The sequence below is a fragment of the Balearica regulorum genome, chromosome 2 (assembly GCF_011004875.1).
Source record: "Balearica regulorum gibbericeps isolate bBalReg1 chromosome 2, bBalReg1.pri, whole genome shotgun sequence".
In the NCBI taxonomy this organism is placed as follows: Eukaryota; Metazoa; Chordata; class Aves; order Gruiformes; family Gruidae; genus Balearica; species Balearica regulorum.
In genome coordinates, this window is record NC_046185.1 from 58,394,043 (window position 1) to 58,412,894 (window position 18,852).

Consider the following 18,852-nt stretch of genomic DNA (forward strand, 5'->3'; position numbering starts at 1 on the left):
ATGGAGAACAACCAGGTGGGAGTCAGTGTGACATTAAGAATTAAATCTGGCTTTACGTAGTCCTAAATTTAAGAGTATGGACAGGCAGAAATGGGCTTGGTGGTACTTTTGGAGGTGATGGAACAAATTACATGATAGTCAGTGACGTCGCTGATAAAAGTAAAATTTTCAGTCATTAACCGCAGCTAACTATTTATTTATTTATTTATTTTCATTTTAAGGTGGTCTGTTAACCTGCTTTGGGCTGAATATATGTTTTAAATGATAATGATATTCTAGTTGAATACACATGAATGGATATAGGGTTTTTTTTTAAAATGCTTCTGCCACAAACTTTAATTTAATTTTTAATGCATTTTTTAATATGTAGTTTGGCAAGATCCATCCTTCTTCATGTTCTTCATGGTATAGTTCATTCAAACTTGCTTTGTATTTAAATTAAAATGAATCCTTATGCTATAACTCTGCATGTCTTGTTATATTCCTGAGATGCAAAAAAGGACCAAATAAAAGCTGTGTTTTGCTGCAGATCATGACACTTAAGTGTCTTTATGCTAACAAAAAATTAAACTACTTATTTAGTTTCTTCTTTTAGTAACTTGCAAAAATGACATTTTAACTATCTAAAACTGACATTTCTTACTTGCTAGCAATAACCATAGTTTAAATTTATTTTTTTTATTTTAAGTTAGCTGAAGTAGTTTGATTGTGTACTGGGTTTTGGTGGATAAATATTGCATAAGACTGGCTTTTACTTGATTGAGGCAAAGTATGTGGGAGATAGCCAATTGGATGTAACTCCTTTTGACATCACAGGAAACACATTTCTTAGACTCCTCCTACCCTTGGTAGGTGGTGTGTATTGTATGTGTGTATAGCATTAAGAGGATCTAATAGGTGTATAACATGCTTACTTTCCCAGTGCTTTTGTATGGTAGTGTGTTTTGGAGGTTTTCCTCCCTTGTAAGTTCTGCTTTGTCTTAAAACCAGGTGGAAACAGGAAAAAGAGATTATCTGGATTTTGGTGACTTGACTTCTGGCAGTTGGAAGGCTCTTCCACTAAAACTTATCAACAAAACCCATGCTTTTGTGCCAATTAGACTCATTATTAATGCTGTAAGTACAGTAAACTTCCTGTATGTCAAAGTTAACTTCTTGTGATACTGAATTTTAATATTAAAACACTCTGTTATGTCATTAAGAACTGTACCCTGGGCATGAGATGTAAGATTCCCAAGAAAACTTTGGTTAGTCAGAGTGAAGAGTCCTGCTCTAGCTCTGCAGAGGAAGAGAGAATATGTTAAACTTGCTACAAAACAAGTTGCTTTGTCTTCCACTAGACAATAATAGCCTGCATTATAGGCTACAATATGCTCCACTACTTCTCCGTGGCAATGCAGTTTTCAGGTTTTTGGCTAGGCTGGCTGCTGTTTTGTGCCATGGGAAGAGCTGGTCTGGTTTCCTTATGTGGGGGAGCACGAACTGACCTTATGTTAAGGTTAGATCAGGTCATCTTGATGACTAGTGAGGTTTGGTCTTGAACTTCTTGAAGGCTTAACCTAACCAGTTCCAGCCTGTCTCCTTTTACTGCAGAAGGGTTTCTTACTATTTTTAGAGGGTTAGCTGGACTATCACATACCAGCTGAAACTACAGGCTAATCTTTGATTGTTTTTACCAAACTCCTTAGATCATTCAGAACTTGCCTTGTATTTCCTAGCTTTGTCAGCATTATTGTTAGTGACGATGAAGTATTAAAGGTATTAAATCTCTTATTTTTTTGACAGAATGCAGTAGCTTGGCGTTGTTTCACATTTTCCAAGGAACCAGTTAATCCTTCTAATGAACAATCACTTCAAATGGATGCAGTTTCTCAGATAGCAGCTCCATCAGTTGTCAATCATGTGATACATGCAAGCTATGATGGGCAAGTGAGTAGTTTGTAGTTGACTGATTCTTTCTGTTACTTGCTGTCTGAAATGACGGTTCTGAGTATCCGTGTTGACAGTAATGATTTTTGAGGAGTCTGCTACTTGAGCAGTAGAGTTTTGTTGCTAGTTTTTTTTTTCTCTTCAGTAATTCTCTCCCCTGCCACCTCCCCTAAGATGAGTCAACCAATTTCTTTTTCAGGATCCTGAAGCTTTAACGGTTTGGGTTCTGTTCCATGCACCTAAGAAACAAATTTCTTCTTCAGGTATAGCAATTTGATTTTCATTTCAACTAAAACAAATTTGACTTTTAATGTATACTTGTGTTAGAATTGCAGGAACAGGCTGCAAATTTGAAATGAAATGTTCCATCTTTGGTTTATGTCCTAATATTTCGGGTATTGAATTCAGTTTTAGTAACTGAAGGAGGTGGAATACTTCTATGTGTTAATCTTTTAGATATTAACATGGGTATTTATACTTCAGTATCAAGCTGTACAAAGCAGTTATCTACTGCAAGATGTGTAGAACTTGCGTTATTCCTTTTGCTGAGGGAATTAAATCATTGCTTCAGAAAACATTGCACTGGTTGGAAAACAGATAAGAAATTTGAAGAAACCTCTGAGGTTTTCTGGCTTCCTGAATAGTAAATAGTGAATAGGAAACAGGATGTATATCAACTAGTTTAACTAGTATGTTAAAATGGGGTTTTGTTTTTTTTTTTTTTTCATTTGCTGTAGGGGCAATGTCAGCCACATTTGACTGAAAGGTAAAAATTTTAAATAAGATCCTGTGAGACTTTATTTAAAAGAAAAAAAAAAAAGTGTTGCCAGGGTAACGGGGAGAGTTTCTGTTAACATCACCACAACATTAATATGTTAAGATTGGACAGTAGCTAAAGTGAGATATGCATCCGTAGGAATGGCCTTTGCTGCTAGCAGACTTGCTTGCTTTTGTTACTCATGGAATTGTTCCTAGATTCCTTGGGTCCAGCAGATGAATTCTTGGCAAGAGTTGATGTAGAAGTGGATAGTCCAGGACCTAGCAGCGTAATTAAAAGTATTCCTCTCCGAGCAAGAGCTGGAACAGCAAGGATACACGCTCCAAAGGACTTACAGGTTTGCATGTATTTACAAAGTGTGTTTTAATAATAGTGTCTCCTAGCCTACTTATTTTGTAATGTTTGGTTTTATTACATATGTATGTATACATACGCACACACATCTTTATGTTTTCCAGACAATATATCTGTCTACTAGCGTGGGTTCAACAGCCAAACAGCAGCTGCCATTGAAAAATGCTGGAAACATTGGTGTATATTTGAAAGTTAAGGTAGGTTGGCTTCTCCCTCTTGAAATCATGAGCTTTGTGCTGTTAATGTTCTATTGAAGCCAGAGCAGAGCCTTGGGATCCTAGCTTAACTGTGTGGTTTAACAAAAGATTTACAAGTTTACATAAGGGAATCTGGAGCACGGGTTATTTTTTCCTCTCTCCTTCAAGTTGCGGGCAATGACATTGGAAGAAACAGATGGACCTAGTCTATCAATACATGGCTCCGTGGCTGATGTCACCGCCACAGTTTTGGGTTTTTTGATAATGGGATGGCCTACGCGGCACCAGGCCTGCTGGTGTCAGATGGGATTCACCTTTCTCAAAGGGGGAAGAGGGTCTTTGCCGAGGACCTTGTGGGGCTTATTGACAGAGCTTTAAACTAGGCTTGAAGGAGGAAGGGGATAATATCAGGCTTGCCTGCGACAAGCTGCGGGATAACACGCCAAGGTTAGAGGATGGGGTGCTAGTGAGGGCCCTCAGCCTTTTGCTCTGAGATGTGCTGGCTGCACTGGAGCACAGTTGAAGTGTTACAAAGATGAGCCGGGGGCTCATGGAGTAATAGGAGCCAACAGAGAAACACCAGTGAAATACCTCGAAGAAATTGAGGGATGTTCCTCTAAGAAAGCGACATGGCCAACAGCCCAGCTGAAGTGCCTCTACACCAATGCACAAAGCATGGGCAGCAAACAGGAGGAGCTGGAAGCCACTGTGCTGCTAGAAAGCTACAACCTAGTTGCCATTACTGACACTTGGTGGAACGAATCCCACGATTGGAGTGTGACTGTCGATGGCTACAGGATGTTCAGAAGGCACAGGTGAGGAAGGAGGGGTGGAAGTGTTGCCCTCTACCTCAAGAAAATAATTTTTTAAGAAAAATACTTTTATAATTTTTAAGAAATAGATTTTTAACAAGTGTATAACAAATATGTAAAAGTAGTGAATCCTGTGCTGCATACCAGATGTTAATTAGCTAGTAGAGTAAAGCCCATTTAGAGCAGCAAGGAATGTTAGCATTGGGAAACATATTTCTTTTCTAAGAAAGCTGCATTAGTTTTCAGTGGACATCTTGCCAACTCAAGTATGAGTTCTTCTCAGATACATGATTTCTTTACTTGACTTCAATTTTCTTGAGAATCCATGGAAAGTATGGTCCCAGACTGAAAGGTAGCTAAACACATTTGAAACCAGCATTTCAAAGTCAACAGAAGGAGTTGGTCCCTTTTACATTTAAAAAAAATAAAATAAAATTGCGGGTTATGAGCCTGTCATTTCTTGGAGCACAGGCCATGGAAATAGGACACATGACTAGAATTGCAAATGCCACACTAACATGGTGATCCTGGATACTAATTGATACCAGTAATGGTTGGTACCACCATTGAGACTAGTGATGTTACTTCACTAGTGGTGTACCATTGCCACGTTAAACTTATTGTTAAATTCTTTAACTCTCTCTGTGGCCCCTTCAATGTTGTATACACAGTTGATGTCTTAAGATGCCTCTTTTAGAGGTATTTCTACTATAGTGTCCAACTTTTTAGAAGAGTTTAAGTGCAGAGTTATGGGAAAGTTCTGAAGGTGCCAGGTGCATTTGAATTGTCCGAACTGTATGTATGACAGATGCACAACCAAATTGTATTATATGTTGTAGAAATGTTTACTCCCTTAAAATAAGTAAACCCTCCCTTGCCCACCTTCAGACATCAAATCAGGACAGCTGCTTTGCTGTCGAACCTGAGGATTTCTTCCTTCTTCCTGGAGAAGAACGAGAAGTGACTGTCCTGTTTTTTCCAAAAAACGTAACGACTACAGAAAGGTAACATAACTGATTTTATGCTGCCTGTTTTAAACAGAGCTGCTTTGGACCTTAAGGTCATGAACAAATTGAAAGTTTTACCTGCAAGGGAAACTTTGCCTTCAGTTGTTTTTGTGAGAGTCCTCATTCATTACAAAGTAGACTTTTGCTAGGGTTCACTTGTTCTTTGGTTCCTTGCCTCTCTTGCTGTATGTAGCTTAATGAGTAGCTAATACTTCCCGTCATAGATCAACAGATGTCCTGAGACTTGTTTAGTGTAAATAAATGGAGTAAGTCCCTGAAGCCCTTTGTATGGTACTTGTTTATAAAGTACAACAAAGCTTTAAAATACTTGTTTTCAGCAGCCCCTTCAGTTTCTTCCCTCTTCTTCGTTCCCCTGAGACAAGGGGAATATTATTTCTATTTTATGTATGAAAATACTCAAGCACAGATCAGAATCAAAAGTATTCATTAATTTTGGCTGCCATAATCAAATAAAAGTTAATCTGTAAATCCTGTATAACACTAATGTACACGTTCCATTTGCAGATGTAAGCATTCATGTTTTTGCACTTTAGCACCTGTTGAACTTCATTCTGTGAAATAGACTTGATTGGTTCAAGTGACCATTCTGGTGTCATGTAAGAGTTTTTTGGCAATGGCAGGGGTCAGACTCATTTCTCCAGAGCAGATTTTCCTCTTTTGTTACGTGTCTTCCAGTTTCTGCTATCATAAGAGCAAGAATGGACAAAGGAATCTGTCCAAAATATGTTCAGCTTCACAATCTGGTTTAACTGAGCCTACTCGGTGTATTAAACAATGAGAAGTTCTGTGCTAATGACAGTATGATCCTAATGGATAAGCATGCAAAGTGATTAGTCATTCCTTTCCTGTGGCTTTATGCATAACTGCTTTGCTTTACAGGCTTGGAGTACTCAGTAGGGTAGGAAACTTTGCAGCCTGCTTGCAAATGCTGCCAAAAGGCTAATTAACTAAAGTGGTAACAAGAGTGCATGTTCCCTTCTGGTGGGATGCTGGGCACTATCAGTAGGCATCATAGGAATTGGGTGACAGCTAGAGTGGAGGTCTTGAGATTAATTCCTGGCTGTGAGTCTGTGCTATATAGCAAATGCTTCAGCCTATTCTTTAAAAGCTTGATTTCATTCCTGCCCTATACCTTTTTTCCTTTTTTTTTTTTCCTGTTTTGTTTTTCTGATTGATTTTTTTTCTCTCATTTCCTGTATCATTGGTTAGATACTTCCAATCTCCACTTCCTTCCCTATATACTCTAGCCTTTTCTTTTATTTCTCTCTTGGCTTGTGTCCCCCTTAACTAGTTAGCACTTTCTTTTTCCTCATTCCTCCTCTGTTTTTTTGGTTTTGTGGGATTATTTTTTTTTCAGCGTGTCTAGTTTCTTCTCTGTTTTCTTTTTTGTAGTTAGGTCCAGCTTTCCTATTCAGTATTAGCGCATTTCTTTCTACTTCATTACTTGAATCTGTACTCCTGATGCTCTCTTTCATCAGTTTATCTGCTCTCCCTGAAGTAGGCAGTAGTCATCTGCACTGTGCTTGTGCCCTATAGGGTAGAAACTGTATCATGAAAAGCCCTCCGTAGTCTCTGAAATACTTATCTGAACCATTTCCAGATAAAATACTTCAGAAGATTGCTTGAGGTACACGTGGCATGCATATTTACAAACCATAGGATTTAAATTTTGCTATGCCTAAAGCTGGCCTTTGTCATAAAATAAAAAAAAAAGTTTTTGTATTTCCCCCTTAAGAAGGTAGTTTAAAATGGCCTGTCTATAGGGTTTTTTTTTTTCAGTTATGTTTTGTTTTCATCAGCTAATCTTGTTCTGTGGTGGGATTTAAATTTATTTATTTAATTTTAAAGCACTTTGAAAATCCTTGTGCTGCCATCTGGGCCTCAGTATGAAGTGGTGATAAAAGGTGAGGCGGAGTCTGAAGAAAATAGACCTGTGTCTACAGCTGCTGGGTGCTCAGATATCCCACCCATTCTCTCCAACAAGCAGTTCATTGCCTGGGGAGGAGTAACACTTGGAGCATCAGTGTAAGTATAAGCTGGGCAGCAATTCATATAGAATATCATGTTAAGTATTTTATATTGCACTTATTTGAAGAAAAACTTCCTTACGGTCCCTGTTCGCATTAATAATCCACAGGTGATAAACTAACCTGTTTTGTGACTCGAGTGAGAGAAGCAGTATATTACAATGGGGGTTTTTTGTGCAAGAAATTTTTTGAAAAAAATTGTGATCTTGTTTGTGCTTTTTATGTTCTTCAGGACTCTTTAATTATCATTCAAATAATATCTGATTCTGCAAGATTAATGTGGTATGTAAGTAGAAATGTAGTGGAAAATACTTTCCAAGCAAGTCGATGGAAGAATTCTGTTAGTTCTTTTGACACCTACCTCTTGCTAGAAATAAATCTGTATGCTTGTTTTTCTTAAAATCATCCATTAAGAATAGCAGAATCCAGCCTGATAATGTAGTTCGAGAATCCGCCGACTGGAAGAGGGGGAACATAACCCCCATTTTTAAGAAGGGTAAAAAGGAAGACCCAGGGAACTACGGGCCGGTCAGTCTCACCTCCGTGCCTGGCAAGATCATGGAGCAGACCCTGCTGGAGACTATGCTCAGGCACATGGAAAATAAGGAGGTGATTGGTGACAGCCAACACGGCTTCAGTAGGGGCAAATTGTGCCTGACAAACTTGGTGGCCTTCTGTGATGGGGTTACAGTGGTGGTGGACAAGGGAAGGGCAGCTGACGTCATCTACCTGGACTTGTGCAAGGCATTTGACACTGTCCCGCACGACATCCTTGTCTCTAAATTGGAGAGACATGGATTCGATGGATGGACCACTCGGTAGATAAGGAATTGGCTGGATGGTCGCACTCAAAGAGTTGTGGTCAACAGCTCAATGTCCAAGTGGAGAACGGTGACGAGTGGCGTTCCTCAGGGGTCAGTACTGGGACCGGCACTGTTCAACATCTTTGTCGGCAACACAGACAGTGGGATCGAGTGCACCCTCAGCAAGTTTGCCGGCGACACCAAGCTGTGTGGTGTGGTCGACACGCTGGAGGGAAGGGATGCCATCCAGAGGGACCTTGACAGGCTTGAGAGGTGGGCCCGTGCGAACCGCATGAAGTTCAACAAGGCCAAGTGCAAGGTCCTGCACGTGGGTCGGGGCAATCCCAAGCACGACTACAGGCTGGGCGAAGAATGGATTGAAAGCAGCCCCGAGGAGAAGGATTTGGGGGTATTGATTGATGAGAAGCTCAACATGAGCCGGCAGTGTGCACTTGCAGCCCAGAAAGCCAACCGTGTCCTGGGCTGCATCAAAAGAGGAGTGACCAGCAGGTCAAGGGAGGTGACCCTGCCCCTCTACTCCGCTCTTGTGAGACCCCACCTGGAGTACTGCATCCAGCTCTGGGGGCCCCAGTACAGGAGAGACATGGAGCTGTTGGAGTGAGTCCAGAGGAGGGCCATGAAGCTGACTGGAGGGCTGGAGCACCTCTCCTATGAGGACAGGCTGAAGGATGGTCGATTTAGGTTAGATGTTAGAAAGAAATTCTTTAATGTGAGAGTGGTGAGGCACGAGAACAGGTTGCCCAGAGCAGCTGTGGCTGCCCCCTTCCCTGGAAGTGTTCAAGACCAGGCTGGATGAGGCTTTGGGCAACGTGGTCTAGCGGAGGGTGTCCCTGCCCGCAGCAGGGGGATTGGAACTGGATGATCTTTGAGGTCCCTTCCAACCCAAACCATTCTATGAATAGCACGAGCTGTTGAACTTACCTGAGTTAAATGATTTTAATTTGAATGTGTTCTGATTCTAAAACTTTTAGTGATGGAGTATCCATTGCCTTCCTAATTAGCCTTCAGACTAGTTCTTGTCTGAACTTTTTTAGTTTCAAGTTTACAGCTTCAGTATTCCCATGATTTAATGAAACTGTTCATGATTGTCTGGATATACTTTGCTTATTTTGTGTGTAATGGCTTCAAGTTTTGCAGATCTTTAGACTTCTGGTAAGTATTACTTTAGGGACTAATGTACCGTTGTTTGATACTGAACTTTTTGAGCAATCAAATAATGTTCCCGGTGGTTTAAAGTGATCCATGTTTGTAGCTAAGAAGAGTTTCCGATAGCTACATTCCTATTTTTTGTTTTGTTAACATATTGTATTTCTAATAGAGTAGTTTTGGCTGTTTGGTGTTTGGGAATCACTTTCTCTTCCCTGTATGCTACTACCTTTTTATTTTCTGTTCCTCCTTAAAAATAGTTTTGATTCACCATCGGTTTTAGGAAGCTGAAATTATTTTAAAAGTTTTTGTTCCAACAGCGTACAAAACAGTGTCTGCCACTGTTTCTGCAAAACTAAATGGATCTGGATAATATAGTTATAACTGTGTATTCAAGTGTTGGTTTTTTAATGAATTTTTGTATTGACACAACTGCTGCTTGCTTTAAAATTTCAAACTTAAGTACAATACTTGACCTTCAGAAAAGCTGTAATTATATATATTTTAAGTTTTTTTTGCTGTATGAGCATTGATGTGTAATGGTGTAAGGTCTGTAAGTTTGAGAATACAGAAGTAACTTTCCAGCTAACTTATTCTGTTGTACCAAGAGGTGATTTTTTCCCCATGAAATGACTTTAAACATGGACTATGCCATTTTCATTGTTTCTATGAATACACATATGCAGTTAATTTACATTTACTGTAAAATATAACTAAACTTCACATTTTTCAGCCAGCAGAAGTTAACTCTAAGAAATGACTCTCCATCTGTCACTCAGCATTTAAGACTGTTGATAAGAGGCCAGGATCAAGACTGCTTTCAGGTAACTGTCACGAAAATTTCTCTTCAGTGGTTGACAAGTATCAGGATATGTTTATAATAAAAATGTGTTTGCCCTGAAGGGTTGTTCTTTATAAATGCCAGTGATAGCAGGCTGTGTATTTGCTCTGAGACTGCCAAGATGGACATGGCAGCAGAGCTTATGCTACACTGACACCTTAGGAAGAGCTGAAACCTTAACAGCACTGCAGCAAATTAGAGCTCAGGTTACAGCTCTTTAAGCTACTGTAGCACAACGGAGTCAATACCTGGTGGAGTAAACAGTCAGTGGCCCTTCTCGCAGGAGGGATTCTAGACCTCACTCTAAGGAACGTAGTGTACATGAGGGAGGGAGGAAAGAAAAACTGGAATTAGCATTTGGGGATTACCAAAACCAGAGGTGTGTTTGTTTGGTTTGGTTTGGTTGTTTGTGTTGTTACATAGTCCACATACATCTATATCCCCTTTTTTCCTCAGATGTTCAGATTCAATATCTAACATCTTCAACTGAGAGGGAATTAATGTAGTGCTGGTTAAATTCAGCCTTACCATATTGTGGTTTGAAAGCAAAAACCCTGTGATCTAAACTGAGGCATCAATATATTGTGGCAATGTAAAGTATCTTGAACTTGGCCTTTTCTGTTGCATATTAAGCATTGGAACCTTAAGTATGTGCTATTGTCAACTGAGTTAATCCAGGTTTTGAAGAAGTTAAGTTTTTTATTACTATGTTTTTCCTATTGTAGTCACTCACTTTGATGTCTTCATTTTTATAGCTGCAAAGTATATTTGGATCAGAAGAACGCTTAACTAGTAATTGGGAACTCAAAATCCGTCCCAAAGAAGATACTAACATATACTTGATGTTTGCACCTACTCGAATAACTTGCTGCTTTGCAAAGCTGGAAATCAAACAGCTGGGGATTCGATCACAGCCAGGAATTAAGTTTACTGTAAGAGTCCTAACATAACTTCTGATGATTTCTAACATACATTTTTCATAATTATTTTAAATCTGGTACTGAATAGCTGCTTCTATCGAAAAGTTGAAACCTTTCAAGATATACACTGTCTGTATATTTGTTAAAGACTGTGTGAGCGCTAAATTTTACAGTTTGAACATTAGCCTCAATTTTGCATGCACTTTATCCCTTTGTGAAGGAAGAAGAAAGATTTTTGTGTACTACATTAAAAGTAGCCCAAGATTTTAACTCTAGAACTGTAAAAAAAATCTGGACTTGTCTTGGTTTATAGGTAGACCTTAAATTAATTTTCAGAAAAACTTAAAGTTTGAATAAACTTAGGCTTTTTTATTTCTTGCACGCTCTTTTCAGTTCACATTTTAAGTGTTTTCATTTGTCTTTACGTAACTTTTTATATATTTTACTGTAGTTTTATAGAAGTTTTAATAAGAAGCTTTCTTTCATTTGAAGTACTACTTTTGTTGGTGATGTTGTTTGTTTGTTTTTTCCCACCCCAGATACCATTATCTGGATATGGAGGAACAAGCAATATAACTTTAGAAAATGTTAAAAAACTGTCAGATAGTTACCTGGTAACACTGGATGGATTACTGCCTACAAGATTAAGGAAAGCTTCCTTCCACATCAGAAATATAGGTTCTCGGGCTGCCTATGTTAAAGCACTGTGCTTTGCAAACCTACGGACAAAAACAGTTATGGATCCTCAGGTCATGATGGTATCTCCAGAGAAGTTTGTACTAAGAGAAGGAACACATGAGGTAAGTGTAATACCTGATTCTGAGGAAGTTCTATTAATTAAAATTACAATAAATGTGATCAATGAGAACGTGTTCGAATAGTTCTGTATTAAAATTTCACTTAACTTGTGTTAAATCCTGTTGCACTTGTATTGCAGTAATTTGTTGACTCATATTCTAAATGTTAGTACTAACAATATTTTTTTCCTGAGTATGTTGTCTATTTATTTTAACAGATGATTACTATAACATGGAATCCAATGGAAAAGGAAAAGAACTTCCAGAAAACAAACACATTGGTATCAACAGTATGTTTTTTTTGTGGAGATGAAGTTTCTAGGCAGCAGTATCGTAGGTAAGATGTACTTTGCTATTGTAACAGACACAGATGTTTAGTAAAAAGTTAAAACTAGAGGTGTATGCTATCATAAGTATTGTTTTAACATGCTTCCAAAAATAGCAAGAACAAATCAAAAGACATGGATTATATGGAGAGATCTAGTAAGTCTAACATCTGGTAGGTTGGTTGGTGGGGGGTTGGTTTGTTTATTTGTGATTTTGTTTGCATACTGTACCTACAATCCTAGTTAAGAGTTTGGTTTTTTGTTGTTGTTCTTGAATTTGAGTGTGTTGGGTTTGGGGGAAAATTTTGGGGTTTTTTTTGTATTGGAAGATAATTGTGTTCTATCTTGGTATCTCTCTTTCCAATATGTGTGTAGCTTTAATTTTTAAAGAAGAGGCTCATGAAAGGAGTATTACTGAAATTCAGTAGTATGAAGTTTTGAACAAGAGTCGCATCTTAGTTTGCTGAATTCTGTTGACAAAGACAGTGTTTGAGTACATGTGTATGTGAGGTAACATCCACATATGCTCATAACACACGGATGAAATTTGTAGAATATATCTTACTGAGCTTAGATAGAGGCTATGTTACGCTGCATTTCAATTTGCGTAACTCAAATGCACAAAAATGGCCTACTCTGCTTTCAAAGACATAATTGGCACTTTTCACTTGTGCAGTGTATGGTGTATAGTGATAATGCAAAATGTTAAGAATAGGGAGAGCACTAAGGTGCTGATGGTCATCATTCCATGCTCAATTTCAGAATGGCAGTATTTCCCTATGCTTTTAAATGTGATTGCCTAAAACTTTTTATGAAAGTCACTGTATTGTTATCCAAATGAAGTATTAAACATGGCTAAATTTGACTGTATGAATTTGAATAAAAGCTCCATTCTATCACCTTCTTGAAAGAAAATTGGCTTATTTTAGATATCTCAGAAGATACTTGTTACTGATTTTTGTATGAACTTTTTTTTGTCTGAGGCAATGCTTACTGTCATTGAATCCTTCTCAAAGGGCAAAAATACTTAGGAAAAAGTATTGATCTACTGATCAACAGAAAACCCATTGAGAAGCTTGATGCACCTATATGGGTAGTGTTGGAAACTTTTTTTTAATTCAGACTCAGGACATTGGTACATGAGTGAAATGATTTGCTGCTGATTTTATTAGTCAGCAGGCATGACATTTGGTTCTTGAACACGGTGGTCTAGTTGGTTGTTTCTTCCTGGGAGCTTCTCTGAAGTCTCCCTTGATAATTTGAACGAGATGCTTATTTCTTGAAATGACTGAGTATTGTAAGCCAGTCAAACCCCATTCTGTCATTGTGTACTAGAATGAGAAGATGATTTGGGACTTAGGGGCAGGAATGTGAAATGAGTAGTCTGCCTAGTCTGCCAACTTGTGGCTCAAGTTCTTTCTTTACTCCAAAAATATACATAGTCAGCAGCCTGGTAAGTAGCTTAGACCTGAAAGTTAGTAGTGCTGAGGTATGCTTTCCACCTCCAGGGCTCTGACCCTATCTGAGTGCCAGGTTTCCTCTTACTGACTTGTAGCTTCCCATTTTTCCCAGGACTATTTATATCTCTGTGCCTCCCAGTCTTTTCTGTCCTGTTGGCAGTCATGCTCCTTGGCTCTATGTTCCTGCTGTTGGCTGGCACCTGCTGCCCTTCTGCCATTGAGTAGTCAATTTTTCCCCCCAAAAGGCTTTCACTTGCAACTGAAATAGCATTCTCCTGCTTCCTGTGGTGATTTAAGAATCACTCAGATGCCTGATGTACTTATCAGAAATCTAGGTAGGTGTGACTGACAGCAGAGAGCAAGTATCTTGGAAAGACAAGTGTATGGTAGCCATTATTTCAGTGGTTCATTTACTGTGCAGCAATAAAGTAGGTAGTTCTTTAACCAGTTCAAGATTATGAAAAGATTTCAGTTTTAAATGAATGCTCACAGAATTGAACTTGGTGTATTTGAAAAAAGATAGTTAAAATTATGGTGGATTCTTACCAATCTTTTCAAACTGTTGTTTCTAATACTTTGTGTAATTTAATGACTGTTGTTTCTTTATCTCTTTAACAGAGCTATGATATATAAACCTGAGGTAGAAAAACACATAATCCCAGAAAACAGTTTATTGAGAAACATTGTATTTGATGAAGAATTTCAAGGGGAGCAGTTTGTGACAGAAGGTAAGCCTATGACTTGTTAAAAGAAAAATGTAACACTTGTTTTTGGGTGGAAAATGTGCATTTAGGCTTGAATCTTGGTTATTTTTACACTGTTCCTTTTTTGATAAATGTAGAAGCAAAAGTCTCAATTTGGACCGAACTTGCTTGCTTTTATTCGATGCCTGTCTATTTAAACAACAGTACTTTTCTCTTAACAAAATGAAACCCCAGTCTATGAATTAAAAATGCTTGGTTTACTTGGAGAGTATTTACTGCCTTAATAATTGAGAAAGAGATTCAGGTTTTTTTGTACACAGGTGTATCTTACATTTGAAAATTGACAGGCAGGCAACTTTGATGACACTAAAATATATATATGTTCCTTCCCAAATTAAATAACTTTTTTTTAACTTCTTGTGTTAGCAAGGAATTAATTAAAAAAAGAATGCAGTGTATCGTAAAAATGTCCTAAAACCCCCAAAACCAAACACACACCCCCCCCAACCCCAACCCACCAAAAAACCAAACAAACCAACCCACCCCCAAAAAAACCTGTTCAATCCCATAAGTGTTGTGAACAAGTTTACTGTCAAACCCTATTTCTTGAACTCATTCTAGTCACATATGGAAATCTTTTACCATTCTAAGGCTACTACACCTGAATAAATGTGGTAGTCCAATTCTTTCCCTATAGATTGTACCTTGTCTTTATTTGGAAAAGTAAAAACTGTTGATCGTTCATCTTCATTGAGGTGAAATCCTAATGAAGATAAGATACTTGGGTTCTTGAATATGCTCTGAAGTTAAGCCAGTTTAGAGCCTAGATGTCCTTGATTACCTCTTATTGCCTTATTACTAGGGTTTTGCTAATGGTAGCTTTTTTTTTTTCTTTCTTTCTGGGAGAAACAAGGCCTACCTCTTGCATCTTAATGTTTTCCTGTCTCTCTTTTGAGTGTGTACTTCCCTGAATTTGTGAAATATAACTTATTGTTCCCTATTTGGTCACAACTGCTTTATTTACTCAAATACTTTGCAGGAACTAATTACTCTAGAATTAAGAAATATCTTTTTTTTTTTTTTCTTTTCTATAAGATGCTATCTTTTAGGTGAAAAGTTTTTTTCAACATCTAAATGCTTTTTTTACTTTTTGGCCTTTTAAATGAAAGACTTTTAAAGAGATGATGCTGAAAAAAAGCTCAAAGAATGGAATGTCTTGGCTGTAAGGATTGCGTTTAATGTAAAGTTGGATCCCTGGACTGTTTCGGTCTCCGTTCCTCACTGCCTTAATCCACAGAGCTATTTGAAAAACCTGTTAAGAAATTACATATGAGCATTAGTGTTTGAAATACTGTGGTGTCAGTTTTTCACCAGTCTGATCACATCAGTTGGTGTGGTCCAGGGCCAGCAGCTGGAGGGATCCATGTTGTACATGTGTATGTTGCCAGTAATGAGCCTTCGTCTTGATCAGCCAGGGAGGGGAATGAGATTAGGCTATTGGCACTGTTTGTGTGAGTGCCAAGTGTCTCTCGTATGAGGAAAGGTTGAGAGAGCTGGGTCTGTTTAGCCTGGAGAAGAGAAGACTGAGAGGGGATCTTATCAATACTTACAAGTATCTAAAAGGCGGCTGTTGAGAGGATGGGGCCAGACTCTTCTCAATGGTGCCCAGTGACTGGACAAGGGGCGATGGGCACAAACTGGAACACAGGAAGTTCCATCTCAATATGAGGAAAAACTTCTTTACTTTGAGGGTGACTGAGCACTGGTACAGGCTGCCCAGAGAGGTCGTGGTGTCTCCTTCTCTGGAGATACTCAAAACCTGCCTGGACACAATCCTGTGCAACCTGCTCTAGGTGATCCTGCTCTAGCAGGGGGGTTGGACTAGATGATCTCCAGAGGTCCCTTCCAGCCCCTTCCATTCTGTGAATCTGTGTCTGAGCGTCTGCGTGTGTGTGTGTGTGTATGCGTGTGCATGTTTGGGGTGTGTGTACGTGATTGCTGGGAACACATGCTCAATGTTGCTACTGGTTGTGCCAGTGGCAGCATCACCTCTATCAGGCTACCACATTCAGCTACTCTCTAACACTACTGTGGTATACTGCACTAATTGAACACCTTTTACATGCTGATCTAATCTGTTTCTAGTTGCTGAAGTATGCTTCAATTACTAATTGAACAGAGACAGTGGTTGTTGATATTTAACATCCTGCAACTTTTTATTCTAAAGCAGTCTGAAATGTTTTGTGACTTCTGTACTTGAGTGGTCAAAATGAATTTAGTTTGCAATGCATATTAGCATCTTGTTTGCATATGGATGTATTGTTAAAGAGGATGGAAGGAATTCTGGTCAAGTATTCTTTGCAAGATCCTCTTGTGCATTTCTAGGTATTATATGATGTACTTCACTATGTTTTACAGGATCTAAGCCTTCATATAAAGTTGTTTCTGTCTGTTGTGATTTGGGTCTGACACATCTGGGTCTGGAACTGTGTGCACTGTGGCCTTGGCATTCAAAGTTATCTTAATGATATCATGTATAGCCATTTTGATATTTTAAATTGGTGAAAATGAAATAGGCTGTAAGAGTTAAATATTTTAATGGGATATTTGAAAATTGGGATTTTCCTAACTGAATGGAATTCAGCTGGGGGGGCGGGCAGTAAAAGGAACTTAGAGTAGAAATAATGGTCATCCTAAAGAAAGAACATATTTCCATATTGAATTTTGTTATACATATGACAGAATAAATAAATAATTTCTCCCCAAACCCACATTCTGTTAGACATCCTTTTGCAAGACTTAGCTTTGTTAACAAGTTTCTGCACGCATGAAAATTCTAACTAAAACTGCGTCTACAACAGATGTTGCTCTGTCTTATCCATAGCTGAGTTGTAGAAGCTATATACAAATATTAGTAATTGTCCCGGGTATCTACTATGCAGCAAAGGAAATAATGATTGGATCAAATGTGTCCTGTGTGAGAAGTGTTCACTTCTCAAGCAAAGGAGTAAGGAGAAGAGCAAAGGAGAAAACATTGACTTGATTATTAAACATTTCAATGAAACATTTTATTATTTTTAAATCATTCTTTTGCATTCTTGACCTTTTGGATATTTACAGGTATAATTAATTAAATAATGAAGTGTTAGATTGAATAAACTGAGTAATTGAAAAATAACTTATCCCAAGTTGAATCTCTTTCTGTGAAGCCTTAAGAATATATGAGTCTTATTTACAGGGTAAAAAAAAGTAAAACTTAACTTTAGTTTGGTATAGAATCAGATTAGTATATACCATTTGTATAAAGGTGGAGAATATATATCTTATAATTATACAGTTAAAACTGGTGTTTATTGAGATTTATACATTACTTCTCATGTTAATGTTGATTTATGCCTGATAACTGAACTTGTAGTACTTAATTTTTTTGAATGAAAAAATAGAATAATCTTAGCAAACAGATTAACTAGGTCTATATCCCAAATCTCTCTTGCGTAGATTCTGAGTATTATGGATTTGGTCTTATTAGAATTGCTCTATTACTCTCATTTTTAGTATGTGATATCCCACGGGGGACAAATGATATCCGTCTTTTCTATGCAAATATGCGAAAGGTTATCCTTTCTGTGGTTGGATATTGCACTTTTGATCGGACTGGATTTCAGCAGTCTCCTGGATGTCATTTGCAATCAGACAGGTAATATAATGATAACGCTGACTATCGAATAATGCCTAACTGAAGTGCATTTCCTTTCACTGAAGATTTTAATCTTGGTGATGAAAATTGACTTGCTTTACAAGTGAAAGAGCTAGCTCTGTAACGAGAGTGACTCTAATGAGTACCTAGGTCGCCCTTCTCACTGTTTTTCTCTATATAGTCTGTTTAAACTGTTATGATAACTTTTAAACTCTTTCTTCAAATGACACCATTCACTTTATCTGCAACTTCCTATTCTTCATCTAAAGAAACTTTTTTTCCCATAGGCACTTCCGAAGTACATTTGTTATTGTAGTCCTACTAGGACTGTAACCACTTCATTCCTTATAATGAATTTTTGATGTCTGGGATCAAAATAGAGATATTTTATGAATGTGTAGTGGCCTTTTCCTTGTCCAACCCATACGCTAGCCTTTCAGTGTGCTATATTCATCAAAAGAATGATCAGTGCTGAGGCCACTCCCACCCCTGGCACTTCCTCGAATGAAGTGGTCCGTTACTGGGAGGATTTCTTTGGAGGACTGGCAGAGACCTGGTTTTTAACATGGGCTTGTCACTTGTTTAGACAAGTTGCTGTAGCATTTGGAGCCCTGAAAAAGGAAAGAAATGTCCAAACCCTATACAAATCCTACTTGCTAAGGTAGCATAGCATAAAATCAAAATAAAGATGGGTTAACTTTGACACAATAAGGAATACATTTGCATAGGTTGTTTCTTGAGTCTTCATGTTTTTTCTTCTTAAGATCCTGTTATATAGGTGACAAAAAGTTCCTGCCTAGTCCTGTTATGTTTAACATCTACATCTGTAGATGTTGTCTTGGAATTGTACCTGTTGAACTTCAGATGCTGAACACTTTGGGACAGATTTGTTGGCTAGCAAGGTGTTTGTCAGGCATAGTTGGGTTGCAAAGCTAGAGGTTGGAAACAAATATCTGCAGCAGCAAGCAGGACACTTCTCTTATTAGGTGGTTGTCATTTGCTTGTTTTATCT

The 18,852-nt window shown here is 38.2% G+C and overlaps 1 protein-coding gene across 1 annotated transcript in view; it reads left to right on the plus strand.

Moving 5' to 3' along the window:
• Positions 1-18,852, plus strand: part of CEP192 (centrosomal protein 192) — a 96,077-nt gene that overhangs the window by 52,053 nt on the left and 25,172 nt on the right. Inside the window, exons 31-43 of the mRNA XM_075743004.1 lie at positions 991-1,116; positions 1,786-1,929; positions 2,129-2,192; positions 2,905-3,044; positions 3,166-3,258; positions 4,959-5,074; positions 6,947-7,123; positions 9,829-9,919; positions 10,692-10,868; positions 11,396-11,656; positions 11,872-11,990; positions 14,058-14,167; positions 17,699-17,840. Of these exons, the coding sequence (XP_075599119.1) occupies positions 991-1,116; positions 1,786-1,929; positions 2,129-2,192; positions 2,905-3,044; positions 3,166-3,258; positions 4,959-5,074; positions 6,947-7,123; positions 9,829-9,919; positions 10,692-10,868; positions 11,396-11,656; positions 11,872-11,990; positions 14,058-14,167; positions 17,699-17,840 (1,760 nt within the window). The remainder of the gene's footprint in view (positions 1-990; positions 1,117-1,785; positions 1,930-2,128; positions 2,193-2,904; positions 3,045-3,165; positions 3,259-4,958; positions 5,075-6,946; positions 7,124-9,828; positions 9,920-10,691; positions 10,869-11,395; positions 11,657-11,871; positions 11,991-14,057; positions 14,168-17,698; positions 17,841-18,852) is intronic.